The sequence below is a fragment of the Pogona vitticeps genome, chromosome 2 (genome assembly GCF_051106095.1).
Source record: "Pogona vitticeps strain Pit_001003342236 chromosome 2, PviZW2.1, whole genome shotgun sequence".
Lineage (NCBI taxonomy): Eukaryota > Metazoa > Chordata > Lepidosauria > Squamata > Agamidae > Pogona > Pogona vitticeps.
The window spans coordinates 149,705,255-149,725,776 of record NC_135784.1 but is presented as its reverse complement, the minus strand read 5'-3'; the positions used below and the strand labels follow the sequence as shown (position 1 = coordinate 149,725,776).

Here is a 20,522-nt window from a genome sequence, read left to right as displayed (position 1 = left end):
GAAATGCTGACAGATTTGATGTTTCCAGAGCCAGAGAATTTCTCCTTTGCTCGAGAGATGGTGAGTGCTCCACCCTGGAGAAATTTGAGAGAAACTAATATAATTACCTGCCAGATATCCTTTGGTTTGTATTCCTGCATTGAGCAGGGGGTTGAAATCGATGGCCTTATAGGCCCCTTCCAACTTCATTATTCTATGATTCTAGAAATATGATGAATTAAGAGAGCTAAGGTGCCTTGCAGCCCTTGGCTGGAACAGAGGCCAAGCCTGGAAAGGTTAACATTCAAGTCCCAGAAATCTACCAGGTGCATGTAAATGTTGCATCCAGAAGGTCCCCCTTCAATCCTTCACACCCCTAGTGTATAAAACAATTAGTGGTGACTTGGAAAGGCATGAGGTTCTGAAGAACCTCAGAACAACAGCAACAAAACTCCTAATGGAGCAAAAGGCAGCTTTAAGCTATTATTCTGGTACAGTGGTGCCTCCCTTTACGATTGCTACGTTTAACAATGAAATTGGATTACGACAAAGTTTTTGCAATCGCTTTTGCGATCACAAAACGATGTTTCCTATGGGGGAATATCACTTTGCGATGATCGGTTCCCTGCTTCGGGAACTGATTCTTCGCAAAACGATGATTCTCCAACAGCTGATTAGCGGTTTCAAAATGGCCACCGGGTAAACAAAATGTAATTGATGTAGTAAGTATGTAATTTATGGTAATCAGTGAAAGCCCAAAGAGCGCAGTTAAAGATTTAGAAAGAAAAGGCTGAGCATGTTGATATAAGTATCATGGCATTCGGTATGAATGAACATGGGGATCATATCTATACAATGGAAGCCTGAATAGTGATGGCTCCGAGCATCTTCCTTAAAATGAAGAATAAAATGTACAACAAAACATTAAAATGGCTTCAAGAATATGCATTGTGCAATATTCTTGGTTCTGTTCTATGACATGGAATCATGGGCTTCAGCACAGGCTATGGTGAAAAAGACATAAGCATTAGAAATCTGGATTTATCACAGGATGCTGTGGCTTTCTTCAGTTCGGAGGGTGACCAGCAAAGAGGCAAAAAACCACACAAATGAATAAATCATAAAACCCATAAAATGCAGCAAGCTAGAATCCTATGGTTGCATAATGAGAAACAAAAAGTACAGATTGTTACAGCTTATCATTCTACTGTGAGCATTGCAGCTAGGCTGAAAGGGAACTGGGGAAAATGGAGGGGTGTCACATTTTGTCATCCTCCTTGCTGGTCAAAATATCCTGGGGCTTTGACCCTTTAAGCCCTGACTCCACTCAAGTGGAGTGTAACTTGATGTATTAAAATATGTCCTCGAACCCTAAACTAGTTATAATGAGCACTTGTTCAAAAGCACTATTATCAAAAGCAGATTAATGAATTACCAGCCTTTCAATATTATGTTGCAAACTTGTACTTTCAATGCAAACACAGAAAATCTTGGTGGTGACATGGGAGGGGGGATCCAGCAAAGGCAAGCCAAAACATGGTGGGAGAGGGGAGTCATCAGGAAGGTTTAGCATACAGAAGTAGTTGGGACTGCCGTATTTCTCTTTCTTTTTACTTTTCCTGTCTCCAGGGCCATGCATGTATTAAAAGCAATGACATGTGGAAAGGGGGGGCTCTCCTGTAGTCTTCTGTGGGAGGGTCCTAACACACCACACACCTCCAAATCTATACGTGCAGAGGAAAGTCCACTACAGAATTCCTCTCTTGACGGGTTGCCACTTGATAGCTCTGGCACTAGGGATGTTCCAGTAGTGAAAAGATGGGCAGGTCTGACAGTTTTTGCTTCTCCTGCGTTTGAAATGCTTAAATCTCGTGCTCTGGATGAATTTATGTACAAATCTGTGGATCGGGGCAAATTCATGTCAACCAAGAACTGAACATGTTTCCTAACTACCTGCAGTGATTAGATTCAACAGGAGGGCCAGGGCCAGGTTCTAGCTGCCACGTATTTCCTCAATTCACTTAAAGAAACAAGAATACAAACAAATCATGTCCATAGGATTGCTCTGCTAAACTTTTTACAGCATGGAGCCTCCTGTGTTACATTCCTGTGAGTCCAGTGCTGACAAAGAAGCAGGACCACTGCCAGGGGAAAAGTACCATGGCCTAAATCTAATAGCTAAGGTAAAGGTTCCCCTTGACAATTTTGTCCAGCCGTGTCCAACTCTAGAGGGCGGTGCTCATCCCCATTTCCAAGCCGTAGAGCCAGCATTTGTCCATAGACAGTTTCCATGGTCACGTGGCAACCGTGACTAGACACAGAATGCCGTTACCTTCCCACTGTAGTGGTACCTATTTATCTACTCGCATTTTTACATGCTTTCAAACTGTTAAATCTAATAGATAGTTCCACCTAAATCCATTGAATTAACTACTGAATCATAAATCAGCACTCATCAATGTTGTATTGATTCTCTGTGATTCAGTGGGTCTGATGTAGTGAAGGCTAGCAATCAGATTTAGGCCCATCTCCTACAGAAATAAGCTTCCTTTACCAAAAAAAGAGAGAGAGGGAGTGATCTGCAAATCTGCTCTCTTCCCCCCACAATTATCTGTACATGTCACTCAGATATGTGCTCTAAATATATTCAGTAGAGTTGGCGCCTGAGAGAAAAAGCTCCAGAAAAACTCATGCAACCTCAAACTGATGGTGGCTGAAATCTGAGAGTAAGCAGCAACTTTAATGATTTCATGAGGCAATTTCTCTATAAATGCCATAGGATTAATGGGCCTACTCGTGATTTACTGTTGGATTTCAACCACAGTCCCTCATCCAATAAATTACCTTATGTTAGTGCTTCTGGAGTGGAAGGATCAGCCAACAGGTGCTGTCATAGCTCATATGACTGAGGACTGCCTGAAGTCAACCTTATTGAGAAAATCAACTACCTAGAGGCTTTGCAACTATCTGGCAGTGACATATGGAGAGAGGTAGCTGCTAACAGCAAAAAGCATCTACATCAGATGTACACCCATTGTGACTGTGAGAAGAACAGGCAACTTCCCACCCATGTCAGTGTACTCTATTCTACTCAAAACATACCAAGGAAGACTTGGCTAACCAGCTGACTCAAATCCTCTTGATGCTGGGCAAAAGCTATCAAATACATTTATTAATTATAGTACATGCTTCTGACATGAAGAAAGAAGAAGAATCTCAAGTACCCTAAAAGGGAAAAGGCTAATATTTAGAGTTTTTTCCTTAGATAACTCTTTTTTATTTTTTATCCCGTATTATTGCAATAAAGAACATAAAGAAGAATGTCAGAGTAAGAGAAAACAGCATACAGTACTTGATTGTGAGCGCCTACTGCCTGAGATAATCACCTACTGTCACTTTCCAGATCTGATAACGACTGAGTAAAGAAACTTTCAGTCCAGAAAAGTATGTTGTAAAAAAGAGAATTCCCAGCAGAAACAAGACCTTCGGATCGAGGTGCTTTTGGGATTCCTGCATCTGTTGTGCAATGTTAGGAGAGATTGTTAAATCTATTTACCAGGAATATGGGGAAGCACTTACCTGGCTTTGCTTTTTTAAAATGAAAATAAATATTTGGAGTTAATATTTACCCTTTCTCTTCAGTCTGATTTAGGAGGCAAAGTCTCAAGTCTGGACACATTTTGGCATCTTGCAGTTCAGCAGCCATGACTCCTGTCCTGCTCATCTTATGGGCAGGAGCTCTAACTTATCCTATTCTTGCAGCTCCTGGTAAGCCTTTCTATTCATTTCTTTTTTTAATGCTCTCTTAGAAAATGTGCAAAAGCTGAAGTATGGCTAAGACCTCACTTGCTGATCATTTAAACCAGGGGTCCCCAAACCCCGATCTGCGGCCTGCTGCTGGTCTGTGGTCTTGACCGGTCTGGGCTGTGGAGACAGCATGCACTCCCCTCGCACGCCCACCTGCACAGCTCCTTTGAACATGTGTGCTGTGTGAGCACCCCCACCCCTTCGTGCATGCATGTGAGTGCGTGCGAGCAACCGCAGCCTCTTCTTGCATGCATGGGAGCATGGGGGGTGCCCCACCCCCATGCATGGACCCCGTCTCCCCCAACCGGTCTGCGGTATCAAAAAAGTTGGGGACCACTGACTAAACTATAACCAAGCTGAATGTAACATGAATGTACCTCTGTCTTGAAAGGGGAGGGGATGAGGATAAAAATGATTTTTGGATAGCATCTGTGGAGGTGGGAGGGCAGTCGGAATTAGGCTTTGATACTGAGTTGCACATATTACCTTATCTCCTCCACTGTTTTCCTGATTAACCTTCCCTTGATGTTGCTGATGGAAAGGATTAATGTTGTGCAAATGAGAAGTGGGAGGCTCCACTTCTCTGGTGTCTCCCTCACACTGCTGGTTTGACTCTAAACCCCACATTAGGAAGGGGAGACTGAAATATAGCACTTTATGAATGCCAACTAGAGATGAGCATGAACTGCAGTTTGGCAATTGGGCCCAGGTCAGTATCACACAGACACCACACATTCCCCTCTCCTGCCTCCTCTGTGTACTCGCTCCTTCTACGGCACTGTATGCTTCCCTCCCTGCTGCCGCAGTGTGACTACCCACTCATCGACTGCAGTGTGCACTTCCCTCCTCTGCCTTCCCCAGTGACCACCCACTCAGATGAAGTCAAGGAAGCCTGCAATGCTGCCTTAGAGTGGCCAGCCACTAGAGGAGGCAGAGGAGGGAAGCACATCCTGTGATTGGTAAGTGGGCAGTTGCACTGAGGAGGCAGGGAGGGAAGAGCACATTGCCTGCAGGAGAGGCAGGAGAGGGGAGTGTACGGTGCCTGTGCAACACAAGTACAGGCACGGTGCCAAACTGAACCACCGAACTGTGGTTCATGCCCATCTCTAATGCCACGATTTCACATTGTTTGTAAAGTATTTACCAAGTACTCTCAGCCGTTTTTATTATAGTTCTATAAAACAGACCAACATTATTATCCCCTCTATACGTATAGGGAACTGAGTCTGAGAGACAGGACCAGCAACATAACCTGAAATCATGGTTTCCTGTTACTGATGATCCAGCTCGTAATGGCTTGCATAAAGTTGTCCAGTGAGCTCAAAGCTCAGATTATAATTTGAATCAGAGACTTCCAAGCTTATAGTTAAGCCACAACTACTGTTCTACTCTGGGCTGCCAACCAATTTGGATGGCAGAAATAGTGAATGCATTGCGTATTGTATGTCAACCTCTCCGACAGGATGCAAACCTGGAGGTTCTTATGTAGGAGTCAAGAATGCCTGAGTATGCAGCATCCGCTTGGAAAGATGGAAAGATAAAGACTGGTTCAGAGTGGAACATTTCTTTAATGTTGGTTATTTTATTAATATTATTAATACTATAATATTTATTTGTGTTATCAATACTATAATAGTATATAACTTGCTTTTTTGGTGAATTAAGGTGATTTGGGAGAATATTTAGTCCTGAAAATAAAATCAAAATCTTCAGCATTTAAAGAACTACCATGCTGCCAAGGAAAGGTCTTGCCACAATGCCCTATTAGATTGTAAAGGACTCTGTGGCTGCTGAAAGTCTGCATGGCTTTGCTACAGAAACTAATTCCAAACACAGTTGGCTCTTGATTTCTTAAGCTTCCATTCTCTTCCCTAGAAACTGCTTTCCATCGCCCTTGGCCTAGTGGCCACCTATCAGTTTTTCCTATCCTGTCTTCTGTGATATCACAGCATCTTGGCTAATTATTGCCACAAGCTTCAACAGTTCCACACACACACTACACCAGAACACAGACAAAGTTCTAGCTCCTGTCCTCTGAAGATGTTGGTCATAGAGACTGGCAAAATGTTAGGAAGAAAAACCTCCAGAACATGGCCAAACAGCCCGAAAAACCTACAACAACCATCGGATCCCGGCCATGAAAGCCACAAAATCTCATACTACATTAGACTAGATTAAGCATCCTTCAGTCTCGAGAGACTATGGTAATGTGCTCTGTATGGAGGACTTGGAACAGTGTCTAGTGTGGCTGAGAAGGCCAATTTGAGAGTGACAGTCCCTTCCACACTAAAGACAATCTGTCCCCTGTCCAACTCCCTGATTTTGCTGCTTTCGGGACTGCCTCTTTGCCTCGGCCTGTTGGACAAAGGTCTGTTCAAATTGGAAGAGGGTGTGATGCACTGTCTGCCTCCAGGCTGAATGATCAGATATCAGGGTTTCCCATCTGTTGAGGTCCATTCCTAAAGCCTTCAGATCCCACTTGCAGATATCCTTATATCGCAGCTGTGGTCTCCCTCTGGGGCGATTTCCCTGCACTAATTCTCCATACAAGAGATCTTTTGGAATCCAACCATCAACCATTCTCACAACATGCCCAAGCCAATGTAGACATCGTTACTACATTATAATGAAGCTATGTTGTCCAACATACTGTATGACATATATAATAAAGGTTACTCCAGTTTCTGCAAGAATCTCCCAGAACTGGACTAGGGCTTAAATCCCCACTTGGCTATGAAGCTCACTGGGTGACCTTGGGCCAGCCTCCAATTGGCCTGCCTCATATAATAGTGGGGTAGGTGTTTTTTCCTAGTACTGTAGATCAAGTGAAGGTTACAAGGGATATTAAACTGTGCCTTGTGTATTTCAACTTGAAATTCAACAAACCCTGATGTACCTCTTAGGGTTGTTCTGAGGATAAAATGAAGAAGAAGATAATGAAATGAACTACCTTGAGCTCACTGGAGGGAAAGTGATATAGAAATGTAATAAATAAACAAACAGAAGACCTACATTTACTTTACTTTACTTTTATTGAACTTATACCCCGCCCCTCCAGACAAAGTCTACTTGGGGCGGCTTACACGAGTAATAAAACACAATAAAAATAACATACATAATAAAAGCTACTAACTAAATAGCTAAAGTCTATATACATTGTCAAGATGGGATAGTTAAGAAACAGAAAATCAGTTAATTGACTGGAGGGAAGGCCTGCCTAAAGAGCCAGGTTTTTAAATGGCTTCTGAAAACACCCAGCGAGGGAGCCAGACGGATTTCCATTGGGAGGGTATTCCACAGCCGAGGGACCACTGCCAAGAAGGCTCGGTTTCTTGTTCTTTCTTTCCGGGCCCCTCTTGGCGTAAGGCCCCTCAGCCGTCCCTGCTGGCTTTGTCGAGTGATTCAGGTAGACCTGGGTGGGAGAAGATGATCTGCTATTCTTGCCTGTTGACTCAACCAAGGCAATGCTGCCTAGTGATTATTTATTTATTTGAAGTATTTTTACCCGGCCTTTCTCCTTAAAAGGACCCAAGGCAGCTTTAGTTCCCAATTCTGAAGGTCAACTGGTGCTGCTGTATTTAAGAAGATTAAATGAATTTACACAATCCTTCTTCAGAATCTGCCTTTGGTTCTCAAACTTTAGGCAAAGAGTTTATTCTCCCATCATCTGCCCAAAAAGAGATGGTTGGGCTGATTTATTTCTGTAATGTGGGAGAATAGCAGTTAGTTAGTGATCACACAACCTTTCATTTTTGTCTTTCAGCCTGCTCCAGACCACCTCAAGTACCATTTGCTACCGTCGACGTATTCAAGGCAGAATACAATGTTGGAGAAGAAATTACATACCAATGCAATCCTGGGTATATTGCTCGGTCAGGCTCAAGGAAATACATTTGCCCTTTGTCTGGTAGATGGCCTTCAATACTGTTGACATGTATACGTAAGTACATTCTTCTACTGTATTTTTGTTGCCTTTTTACTCATATAAATAGAGCAAGAACTTAGTTTTTGAAAATAAAAATTGTTTTCAGGGTCCCTTTTTCTGTCTTTAGTAACCCTCCTGTTTTAACTTTTGAACCTTTCACATTCCCAGATGTGACCACTTATGCTTCCCCACTTCCTCAATAGGAAAAAAAATTAGCAATACACAGTGCTCACATCTGCTTTGCTATGGGCTAATTTACAGTAAATGTTTGTGATGAGCCAGTCTCTATGTAAATCTCACAAAAAAAGAATCTGATTTCTATTGCCTGTACAAAAGAGATACCAGTGGAGCTACAATGTTCACATGGGGCAGAATATATTGGTTTAAGGGAAGTCATACAGTATTTTCATGCTTTAGCTTAATCCACTCTAAGTGTATCTGTAGATAAGAAAATCTCAGCAGTGAGACATAATGATTGTAAGGACTATTAACACATTTATTGAGTGTCAGTGGACTTTTAATTGTTGGTATTTAATTTTAATCACAATTAAAATATAGTTTTAATTACAATACCATTTATAATTAATTATGTAATTTAGTAACTGCATTAGAATGTAATTAATGTATTACTTCAGGGCTTTAAAATTAATATTATACAGTATATAAGAATGAATATGGAAGGCAGTCCAGGAAAAGGAGAAACCTCAGAGGAGCAGGGGAAGTGTTAAATTTTCTGATATTGCGAAGAAGATAATTTATGAAGCCACTTCACAATACTGGAAATTGAAACTGGAAGGAGCTTTGGCATCCGTAAGGCTACATTTTAGTCCATTTTCAGCAACTGCATGCACTAGCAACAGACTATGCTAGAGCACACTAACCTGCACCCCCCCAAAAAAAAGAAAAAGAAAAAGAAAAAAGAAAGAAAGAAAAAATGAGAAATCTCTAAAAGAGGCTCAAAAAGGTGCAAGTTTAATGTACCTTGGTGGCAAATTGGGGCCAGTGCTTCCACTCGTCATGTGGTTGCTGGAAGAAGAAAAGAAGAGAGCCAATCTACTCTCGCAGCACACAAGCAGAGGGACAAATGCCCATCTGATCAAACCCTGACTGTCAGCTGCTTAGATAGATGCAGGAACAACAGATTTCCTTGCGATGGAAACAGGTGGAACTGCTGTTTTCCTCTGACACATGGCTGTGAGGAGTTGTTCTCAGGCAATACTTAAATGGGAGAACATTGAACTAAGAAGACAAACGGGTCTGAATGCCAGTTTTAGTTACTGAAATACGGGGTCAAGGTTAGCTATTCAAGTGCCTTCTTTCTTCTGGCTGATACCTACAAGCAATATCGGTATCAGGGATTTAAACTGCTGTGGATTGATCTGCCTCATGAAGTAGCCTCCCATCACTGTGCCTTGTCTTTCCTGGATCTCCAGGATATAGGACAGAGAATCTTCTAAACATCAGCTGCTACCTGAGCTTTTAGGTAGGAGATCCTATGGCTCGACCCTCCCCCCCCCCAGTCCCTTCTATTTGCAGAGCATGTGGTCTTCTACTGTGAGGGAAATCCCTGTCATCAATGGGCTATCTAAACCAGAGGTTGGAAATGTTTCCTTTTTGAACTAGAGCTTCCAAAATCCTCCAGGCAATAAGTCTCGTGGTTGTACTGTCTCAGGGATTCTGGGAAATACTGTCCAAGAAAAGCAGCTTTTGTAATTTCTGGTCTTAATCTGGGCGACTGAACTTTATACTGTCCCTAGAAGACTGTTGGAAGGAATGAATGGCTCAATAGTATTTTGCATTATGTGCCTGTGATGTTAGAGGCAGAATTCCTCTAGTAACCTGAACTTTCCTTCACTCTTGTTTGTGACCTAGATTGGTAATCTCAAGAATTTATTCCCCACCTAGCTTGCTACCTATCCTTGCCGTACAGCCATCTCTGTACTATGTAGCAAGCTAGCTTGTCTAGGTGACCTTTCTCTCCACAATGGAGTTTAACAAAGCTTAGTCACCATACTTTAAACTAAAATTGGTTAATTTACTTCTTAATCTTATCCACTTGCAAAATCCCTATAAACTTTTAATGATACACTGTGCTTACTAAAATGGCTGTTTCACCGTGAAACCGACCAACCTAATAGTGGATATTTTAAAATGACTTGACCTTCTTAGCTCTGGAACTGTTTCATGTCTGTTTCTCTCTCTCTCTCTCTCTCTCTCTTCATCTAACCTATCTGTCTAAATATAATGAAAAACTATTGTATATTCAAACAGCAAGGAAATGTCTTTACCCTGGGCCTTTAGTGAATGGAAATATACAGCATACAGACCTGAGCTATCCCAATTCTGTGAACTTTTCATGTGACCCTGGGTAAGTTATGTGTTGTCTTGCTATTTAAATGGACCTTATAATCTCCACCACTTAGCTTTCTGCAATGCTCTTCGTGCCATTTATGAGCAATAATTCTCATACTGACAAGAAGCTGTTGTCTTGTCTATGATGCCCTTTTGTTTGCCTTGCAGTTTCTCAAATCCAGATTCACGCCTCATTTCCTCAGACATGGTATTGAGAAATGTTGTTATATCTGGGAACAAATAAGAACTAGTACTATGTAGTTACAATGGATATCCTAGCCCAGATGTCAGAAAGCTTGGTAAAGCTGGTATATCAATTCCAGAGGATGAGTGAGTGATTTATTAAACCATCAGTTAGTGTGGAAGTATACAAGCCTCGGATGTGACACAGAACAGTTCACAAGTCACGTGTAATTCAAAGTCTTTATCAAGTCAAGATATTGGGCAAAATCCTATTGCATAAATTTATGCTGATGGGAGCTCATGATATCATCAGCTGCACCAGTAAAATTTAATTGGGCTTCCTGTCCACTCCCTTCTTTGGTTCTGAGGCTCCCTAGGGCTCCCCTTTCTAGAATGGGGAGGGGAGAAGCCTTTAATTGCCCAAAATAGCCACCAGATCACTCGTGATGGTTCCACTCCTGGCAGCAGTGATCCAGCAGCAATTCTTTTTGTAATTAAAGGCTCCCCCTCCCTTGTCCTGAAGCTCTCAAAGGCTTCCCCAGGGCAAAAGAGAGAGCCAAAGAGTGTCAAAATCTAAACCAGGGAGCTAGAAAGCTTTTAATTAATTTAAATTCAATTTTGCCAATGCCAATTAATAATGTCACCAATTCCCACCAGCATAAATAAATATACACCAGTGGAATTTGGGTCATTGAGCGAAATACTGTACGAGCTAAATACAATGTTAGTCCTACCTAAAGTAGACATGTTGAGGAGAAGGAACTTGTTAAGTCTCACTTGACCTAAGTCCCGTAGATGTAAGTGGGCCGCATTTAGGTAGGACCAGCACTGGATGTGGCCTTATGTTTCCAGTATCAACTGGCAAAAGTGGATATTATTTTAAATGCCAATCTTGGCATGCTTCTTACAGGAAAAAATTATATAGTTTATTAAGTATGAAATGATTGTTGTAGGGTTGTGAGGTTTGGCATACTTCTCAGCGCTGATAACGCATCATTCAACCAACCAACCCAGATATGACCTCCATGTGTTCAGAAGGCTTCAGTGTTGAGAAATGTTTAAAAAAAATACTGCTGTTATATAAAAGTTTTATTTCACAGGTATAATCTTCAAGGACCGAAAACCAGTCATTGCCAGGCAGATGGGCAATGGAGTGCAAAGCTGCCTCAATGCCAGCGTATGTGTGAGAAATTACTAGTATGTCTATAAAGAGTCTGGTTGTGCTTGACCTATTAAGGGAGGGATGGTGTAAATTGATCCTGAGTATTCATAGACCTCTGGGAAAACTGAACTTTGCCCATGTAAGAGGTTATTCATCCTTTCTGTGGATAAACTACTACTGTACCAGCAAGAGATCTACACTTTGGCACATATGACTACCATAACTTTTTAAAAAGCCTGAAAGAGCACATCTATATATCTATCCCTCAAAAGGGGACACATGAAGCATGTCTCAGAATAGTTGAGTTACACCTACATTCCCTAGAAACCTGAAGAGTGGTCACAAAAGTAGCATTTAACAATATAAATATTGGGTTGGGGGGAGAAGTTAGAAGAATTGAACAAATCCAGTCGCAAGATACATAGGACCCATCTTCAAAATATTGTAGACAGAAATACTCTCATGATACATGAAAGTGATACAATAGAATCATGCAATGCACTTTTAAAGATCTTAAAGGATGAAAATGGGACTGTTGAAATCCTTTGCATACTTATTTGAGAGTAAGCTTCATTATCCTTTGTGGGATTTTGAATATGCACTTAATCAGCCAGATTATAAGCCTGCTTTTGTGATCCTTTAAGGCACTGGTTCTTAACCTTGGGTTACTCAGGAGTTTTGGACTGCAACTCCCAGAAGCCTTCACCACCAGCTGTGCTGGCTGGGGTTTCTGGGAGTTGCAGTTCAAAAACATCCGAGTAACAAAGGTTAAGAACCACTGCTTTAAGGGACGGTGAGATGATGGTGGTGGTTGAATGACTAGATTTAAAGAAAAGAATTAAGGCACAAAATGCACGAATGCAAGGGGAGGAAATGTTGAATCTGTGTAGAGTCTGATTTATTGCCCAGCAGATTTCAGGTGATAAAGTTCACAGGTAGGACCCTGAGAGAGTTCTTACAGAGAGAACCCCGATAAACCTTCTGTGTGGAAGTTGTTGAGATGAGTGTAATTTCTGTTTCTGAGAACTGAGGTAAAGTCTTGGGGGCAAAGTGTAACCCTTTGTAGGGCAATGAACTATATTATGCATACCTATTATACCTCATTCCTGAATGACTGCCCTAAGAAGAAGGGCAAACTATATGATGCCTCATATTTATAACCATCTCTTTGGCATTTCATGGTTCAGCAGATACTCCTATATATTGCGGATTGTGAATTTTGTACCGAGCATTTACCTTTTCTGTGAGTGTTACATTGTGTAGAGTAATTTTACTTTCCCTCTTTCTTTTCCAGCTGTAATTTGTCCTCCACCTCCAGTGTCTGAATTCTCAGCCCTTCTCTACCACAGATTTAAGCCTGGCAACATATCAGTTTTCCAAGATAAAATCAAATTTGATTGTTTATCACCTTTAGCTCTGATTGGAAATGAAATTGCTTTCTGTCAGGCCGATGGGAGCTGGAGTGCAATACCAGAATGCAGGCGTAAGTACCAATATAAGGATCAGGGTTGAATCAGCTGAGGAATCAGAGCACAACACTTTTGTTCTAGGCTGGATCTGATGTCTAACATCCTGTCCTCTCATGAAATTTATGTTTTTCCTACTCAACACAGGTGTAGAGTGTCCACGACCACAAGAAATAGAAAATGGATTTATAAACTTTGCCCTTCGCAGATCATTTATCTATAAAGATACTGTGTCTTATGGTTGTAATGATCCCTATGTGCTGGAGGGACCTGTAGATTCAAGGTGTGAAAAGACCGGCCAGTGGTCAGCAAAACCAACTTGCAGAGGTACCCCTCAGCATTTCCTTCATCTGTCTTCTTTTTAAAGGGTTAGGGCTTTATCATCTGCCTTGTGCAGTCATAAAAAGGACCTTGAAAGCAAAATGGCAGTCATATTCAGCTGTGGGGCTAGGTGGAATTATGGTATGTGAGCAGAGGGAACAGGCTATCATCATCATCATCCTCTTCACATATGAAGAGACCAAGGAGTTGGTACGTGAGTGATCTCTCCATATGATCAAATCAAACCTTGATTTTTCAGGTTTCTGTTTGAGGATGACATACACTCACATACGTATTTGCTTGTCCTGAAGGAAAATGTGTAAGGGATGTAACTACTGTACATTGAGAAAAAAATGTGGAAAATACTATGGATTTTGGGGTGGGTTAATTCACATTTTTCGCATTGATCACATGGGAAATGGAAATGCAAATCAGCCTGGAGTTCTCACCCTCCCATCTGTAGGTTTTTTCCCCTCTGCCACTGGGAATTCTACTTTAAAAAAAGAAATAATGTTACATTGGTTCAGATTTGTGATTGCTTAAACTGATACAGCACCTTCTGCCTCACTCTTCTGCAGCAAGCAAAGCCTCTCTCCGTAGGTGAGACTCTTCTTCTGTTTTTGAAATAGTTTCTCCTCTGTGGGAAAGAGGCTTGGCTAAAAAACAGCTTAAGAATGAAGAGCAAGGCTTAAGAGTTTAAATTTAAGATTGAAGAGTCCATCCGCAAAAATTGGGTTTTTTTAAAAAAGGTAACAAGAAGAAATGGAAGAGATTGCGGACAGAAAAGCCATTTTACACTTTGTTAATGTAGTTATTTGTAATGCTGCCACCTGCTGGGCTATAGATAGAACTGTAAGCTAGGAGCGAACAAGTCTTTTATTTCTTTCTCTTTGTGGGGTCGCTTAAGTTGAACAGATCTGAATTCTCTTGTGTGATTTCGCAGCATATGAATCCACTTTTCCCTCCCTGTCTAGTCACACCCTCAGTCAATACACTGAGACATTCCTGCCTAAAAAACTGGGTAACTGCTGCAAGGTTTTTGGTTTTGCATTAGCAGTGAAAAGACTAGCATCTCATTCATCACCATGTAAACTTGTAGTTTTTCAGCAAAAAGTATATTGTATGTTTAAAAACTCTCTTAAGGGTTTTGGCACAAGGTACATTTTGTACAAAATAGATAATGGGTTTTTACGCATCAAAAGCATTTTAGTAGGGGAAAATATTTTGGAATTTTGTTTCTTTCCAAAGTAATATACTGAGATGTGAAAAATGTGAACTCTTGGAATCTCAAGGATAAACTTTTCCTTTTCACCTAAAAATAGAAATAAATCAAGATGTGCATCCTTAGTTATGGTTTGTGTGAAATCATCTACGCTTAGTATGGCTTGTCTTTTTCAGACTAGGGGGTACATTCAGAATGACTGAACGTTGAGTACAAATACAAGTCATTGTTGCTATTTTTATTATAGTGTCTAGGAATGCATCACATAATAGCTTATAACACTTAGAAAATCTCACTAGTGATGGAGAGCAAGACAGGTCTGCTTTTAGGTATTTATTTCAAAATATTTCAGCATAGCTATCTAATCTCCCTACATTAGTTACAACTATTTTAAGAAATATTTGAAAAACATGTACACATTTTGGCTCAGATTTGGACCAAAGTTAGTCATGACTAATATAGGTTTAATTATTTGCAGTGGGGGTGTTGAGCAACACAGTTTCTAGACTGCGGCTTTGTCACATGATTATAGGCGTAATAGGTAACAGTGATATTATAGTAGTATAATTATTACCTTGTAAAGATTTTTGACTAACTGGATGCTTTATATAACCACAATCTCTCCCCCCCTTTCACTTGCAGCATCGTGTCAAATATCAGTTAAAAGAGCAACAGTATTGTACAATGATCAGAAAGTAAAGGTGCAAGACCATCTCCAGAATGGAATACGACATGCTGAAACTATCTGGTTTTTCTGTAAAAACAAAGAGCATCACTGTAGTTATACAGCACCCGCTCAGTGTATAGATGGAGTTCTTACACCCCCTGAGTGTTTCAAAGGTATGGTCAAGATTTTCTCATAGCACAAATGGAACACATTAAATGACCGTCACCATATTAACCTGAAGCTAAACTCGATGTCTAACAATTTAAGAGGTGGAAGGGAAGTGAAAGAGATCCTTCAACATTATGTTCAGTAACTTGCTGAAATGAAGAGAGTAGTGATGGCCCATGGGAGAGGATGGGAAATTTTGCAGGGGAGGGGAGGGGGGTAGAGACAGCTATCTAAGGTGTTATGAAGATCAAGTGAAGACGCGCACAGCCAGTCTTTCTTTCCCTAACCCACCTGGAAGGAACAGAAGCCCCAGTGTCTCACAAGGCAAGAGGATTAAAGCCTTCGGAGACATGTAATAATTTGATTGATTGATTGATTGCATTTATATCCTGCCCATCTGATCAATCGACCACTCTGGGCGGCTACCAACAGACAAAGATAAAACAAATTAAAATATAACAATTTTATATTTATAAAAATATAAATTTTATAAAAATAAAAATATAAAAAATTATATTTTATATTTTAGTGTGCTCCACTTTACAACACAGTCAAAGCCCTCCATCCTCACCCATTCAGAGCAGCTTGGAGATGAGCAAATTTTTATTACTGCTGAAATCGGCATGAGAAGAATTCATATGTTAGACTAATACAGTATATTGTTCTTAGATTGGCTTCCTAAGTACAGGCTGACTTTCTAAACTTCAGGGCTGCCATTATAGAAACAACATGTCAGGTCCAGGCTGATCGGGAGAGCTGGCAGGAGGAGGGAAGCACAAGGTGCAGGATCAAGGGTAACTCCTCATGAGCACCTGCTTTTACAGTGACTAGAGCTGAACAGAAGCCTGGCTATTACAAGAGGCTCAGAACTGTGTCAGTTTCGTTTACTAGATAAGTTATTAGCCTAGGCGTCAAGGGGATCTGGGTTCAAATCCCTAGTTGCCTATGCATGCTCACTGGGGTCCAGTAGCAATGGTAAGCTACTTCACGAACATCTCAGACATACCTTGAAAACCCTATTAGGGTTGTTATAAGTTGAAAGCAGTTTGACAGCATATAACATGACTCCATTGTGAAAGCCTTAAGGCAGAAATTAGCTAAGTGCAGTTACGGCCCTACTTATGGCCCTCCAATACTGGTGTTTTGTTTTGTTTTTGCAGTCCCGAGCCTTCCCCACAACTACCTTTTTCTGTCCAATAAAAAAATGTGGATTGCTACTCTTGGAATCTCCCAGGAGGGGATATTCACTTTTAAAGGAAAAGTGTAGGATTCCTTATCACCAAGATTACTAATTATTAAAATACAGAAATGGAATTCCAGTTATGGGGTTTCTTTTCTTTCTTTCTTTCTTTCTTTCTTTCTTTCTTTCTTTCTTTCTTTCTTTCTTTCTTTCTTTCTTTCTCTTCTTCTTCCTTCTCGGCATTTGGCAACTTGTCCTGAGCGCTGTGTGTCTCAGGATCAAACAAGACCCCCCTAGATCCTGCCTTTCTCCTTAAAAAGTATCCACGGTGGCTTACATCAAGCTAACAATGGCAAGTATACAAATATAAAAAAGAATAAAATAAATACCATATTAAAAACATAAGCAACACAAATGGCCACTGGAGACACACAGTGGGCATTGGCATATGTGCTCCTGGGGCACAAAGCTCCTAATATCCATCCAATTGTTGAGGCCTGGTCCCAAAGATGACACCTTTGTTGTAGGAAGCCTCTGAGTCCAGAGCTCTTGGGGTGCCTGCTTAGGGAGAGTCTAGTACTGTACACTGGTATTTCAGCTGCTCAGTGCATGTCTGGACAGCTTCTGGATATTAGGGACATGGCATAAAGTTCTTCAGAATGCACACACACACACACAGAGGAAGATTGCTTGGATTCCAAATAACAGTCAAATGGCAAAAACATAATTCCATGAAAATTACATTTTTTCAACATAAAAGCTGATCTTAAGGTGCCACAGTAATGTACTGTACATGGCTTGCTGGTAGGAAAATATTAAGTCACTTCATGTTTCCCATGGCCTAGATTGATGATCAGTGTTCTGCAGAATTGCTGTGCTTTAATGATAGATTGTGCTAGTATCCCATGGAAACTATGGTTTATAAGGTGTCATTGAGACTGATAATTTTTTTCCAGAAGTAAATATCTTACTTAAATATATCATTTATTTTGAACAGAACGTTCTTGGTTTGCATCCGTCTTCAAAACAGACATAGCTGACCTGACACCATGTGAGAACATTAACTGAAGAAGCAATCTCCAGTTGTTACAGAAGACGCACATAAATGAAGCATCAATGTTCCTTCCAACTACATGCACCCGCAAGACAATCATATCTCTGACTACGCTTTACGCACATTTTAAATGAGAGTTTGTGTAAATCAGTTTCAGCTTTGATGTAAATACGGAACGTTGCACTATTATGCACACCATTATTTCCTTGTTGGACAATTTATATTAATTTGTAGAATTTAAATTCTTTTTTGAGTTAAACACACACACACACACACACACAGAGAGAGAGAGAGAGAGAGAGAGGATCATTTCCTCAGTTGCCTAGTTCATCAGGTAGATAGGTTAGTATTTGTAGTGGAAAGCAGAGCCCTAACTAACAATTCTGGCAGTTGGGTAGAGGCTCCCAGCTGCTTTGACCAGAAGTGTGAGCATGAAACTCTCCAGAGAAAAAAAGAGAAGGAAAATGTTGTGTCTCCCACAAAATAAAAATTTTACACTTTCAAAAAAAAAGCGAATAATGTCATAAAGTTTAGACTCGCCTCTAGATTTCTGCAAAGCCCTTTTAATCCTACCCTACTAACTTCCCTGCTGGAAAGCACTTCTACTTGGGCAAGGCAGGCAGAGGATGTTCTCTATCTACTAGAGCCTTATTTATATACATCCTTTTCCCACATTGTTTCTGTTGGGTGGGGATTGGGAACTCCGTGGATGAGTGCGGGATGGGGCCAGGAGGACTGTTGCATTTAGAAGGGGGGGGGATTAGATGTCTTGCCTTGTGTGGGTAGAAATACCGTGTACTAGCCCAGATCACTACTGGATATAATCTGTAATCTTTAGTTATTAACATTCAAATGGTTACGATAACTTTTACAATTGAGAATAAACAAAGCAATTGACTGTGTGGAATGGCCAACACTAAAGACTTTGTTAAAGGGTTGGGGTTTTGGAAAGAAGTTTAGGGGGATAATAGATCAATTATATTTAGAGAATACCTCTGTAGTAATACTTAACGATGGGATGACGGAACAAATACCTCTAGGCCGAGGCACCAGACAAGGTTGCCCTCTCTCTCCAGTTCTGTTTTGCTTGGTTATTGAAATGTTGGCAAATGTAATTAGGAACGATGATTTATTTGAAGGTATGGGAGAAAACAAGACAAAGATTAATTTATTTGTGGATGATTCCTTATTGACAGTGAAAAATCCGTTAGAATGTATAGATAAAATTAAAACCCACTTAGAAAAATTTGGAAAAATAACCGGATTAAGCATAAATTGGCAAAAATCTGAATTAATGTTGTTTAATTATAGTAGAATGGAACAAGAAAGGTTTGCTGAAAAACATGATTTAAAAATATGTAAAACAATTAAATACTTAGGAATAGATTTAGCAAAAAATGTTAAAAAAATAAAGGAGTATAATTATAATAAACTAAAGGAAGTACTTAATAAGAAGCTACAGGAATATGGTAAATTTAAGTTATCTTGGTTCGGAAAGATTGCATTGGTAAAAATGAAAATTCTACCAAAAATTAATTTTTTATTTAGAATGTTACCAATGCAGTTAACAGAGGATGATTTGAAATATTGGCAAGGAATAATTAACAAATATTGTAATGAAGGGAAGAAATCTAGAATAAATAAAAAGTATTGGTATCAAACAACAAAAAAGGTGGTATAGGTTTACCAAATATAAGAAACTATTATTTAGCTAACCAACTGAGGTTCATTGGTGAAATTATATATAATCCGGAAAGGCTAATTTGGTGGGAAATGGAATCATCAGAATTACAAGGAAATATAGAAAAATATTTATTTGGTAAAGGCAAGAAAGATAAAATAAGTGAAATTAATAACCTTTTTTTAAAGACATTGTTAAATATATGGTATAAGTATAAAAAGAATTTATGTTCATCATACTCTCCATTTGGATTAGTGACAGAAATAGAAAATTTTCCTACCAATATGAAAGTGTATGCGGATTTATTTAAAGAAAAAAAAGTGATTAGATTGAAAGATTGGTTGTATAAAATGAGATCGATAGATCAAATGAAACAAATATTTCAAAACAAGACTATTTCGTGGTTGAATTATGTACAACTAGAAAGATGGACTAAAGAATGGATAAATAAATATAATAAAGGTAGAGAACATACAAAATATGAGCAATTTCTATTCTCATATGAGGACATTCAGATGACTGACTCAGTAAAAGGTACAGTGAGTAAAATTTATTCACTTCTTAATTTAGAGGAAGAAGAAAGTGAGAAAGAGGGATTGAAAATGGTGTGGGAACAAGACATTGGGAAAAGAATAAATGAAGAAGAATGGAGATATGGAAAATGAGGGTTTTAAGATTTATGTCGGTAAGAATAAAGGAAAATTTCTTTAAACTCAGTTTAAGATGGTATTTAACACCGGTAAAATTAAACAAAATTAATACCAGTCATCCGAATATCTGTTGGAAATGTGAGAAAGAGGTTGGTACATACTTTCATATGTGGTGGGAATGTGAAAAGGTTCAAAGATTTTGGAAACAAATCTTCAAAGAATTAAGCTATATGTGTGGAAAAGATATAGAATGTAACGCTGAGATTGCTTTGTTATCAATATATGAGAACGTGGAATATGACAAAATGACTAAAGAATTGATAACTAATAACAGCAGCTAGATTGATTATTGCTAGGCAATGGAAATTAAAGACTGAATTACAAATTGAAGAATGGTATAAAGAAATATGGAATATAGCAATAAATGATAAATTAACTTGTAATTTAAAGATGAAGAAAGGAGAGTTGAAAAAGAACGATTTTTATGTAATATGGGGCAAATTTTTGGAATATGTGCTAATAAGGGGGAAAGGGAAAGCTCCAAATCAAGAATCTATGCAGTTCTAGAGAAGAGGACAATAGAGGAGGAGGAGGAGGAGGAGGAGGAGGAGGAGGAGGAGGAGGAGGAGGAGGAGGAAGAAGAAGAAGAAGAAGAAGAAGAAGAAGAAGAAGAAGAAGAAGAAGAAGAAGAAGAAGAAGAAGAAG

At 39.7% G+C, this 20,522-nt stretch overlaps 1 protein-coding gene across 4 annotated transcripts in view; it reads left to right on the top strand.

The window, feature by feature from the left end:
• APOH (apolipoprotein H) overlaps positions 1 to 18,388 on the top strand; it is a 68,940-nt gene extending 50,552 nt beyond the window's left edge. For all 4 annotated transcript variants that reach the window (XM_078384359.1, XM_078384358.1, XM_078384357.1 and 1 more), the window contains 9 exons: positions 1 to 60; positions 3,622 to 3,747; positions 7,550 to 7,726; positions 9,983 to 10,079; positions 11,347 to 11,423; positions 12,703 to 12,891; positions 13,022 to 13,201; positions 15,060 to 15,257; positions 17,430 to 18,388. In XM_078384359.1, coding sequence (XP_078240485.1) covers positions 3,684 to 3,747; positions 7,550 to 7,726; positions 9,983 to 10,079; positions 11,347 to 11,423; positions 12,703 to 12,891; positions 13,022 to 13,201; positions 15,060 to 15,257; positions 17,430 to 17,500 — 1,053 coding nt within the window. In that variant the 5' untranslated portion in view covers positions 1 to 60; positions 3,622 to 3,683 and the 3' untranslated portion in view covers positions 17,501 to 18,388. The remainder of the gene's footprint in view (positions 61 to 3,621; positions 3,748 to 7,549; positions 7,727 to 9,982; positions 10,080 to 11,346; positions 11,424 to 12,702; positions 12,892 to 13,021; positions 13,202 to 15,059; positions 15,258 to 17,429) is intronic.
• Positions 18,389 to 20,522: the final 2,134 nt, after the last annotated feature.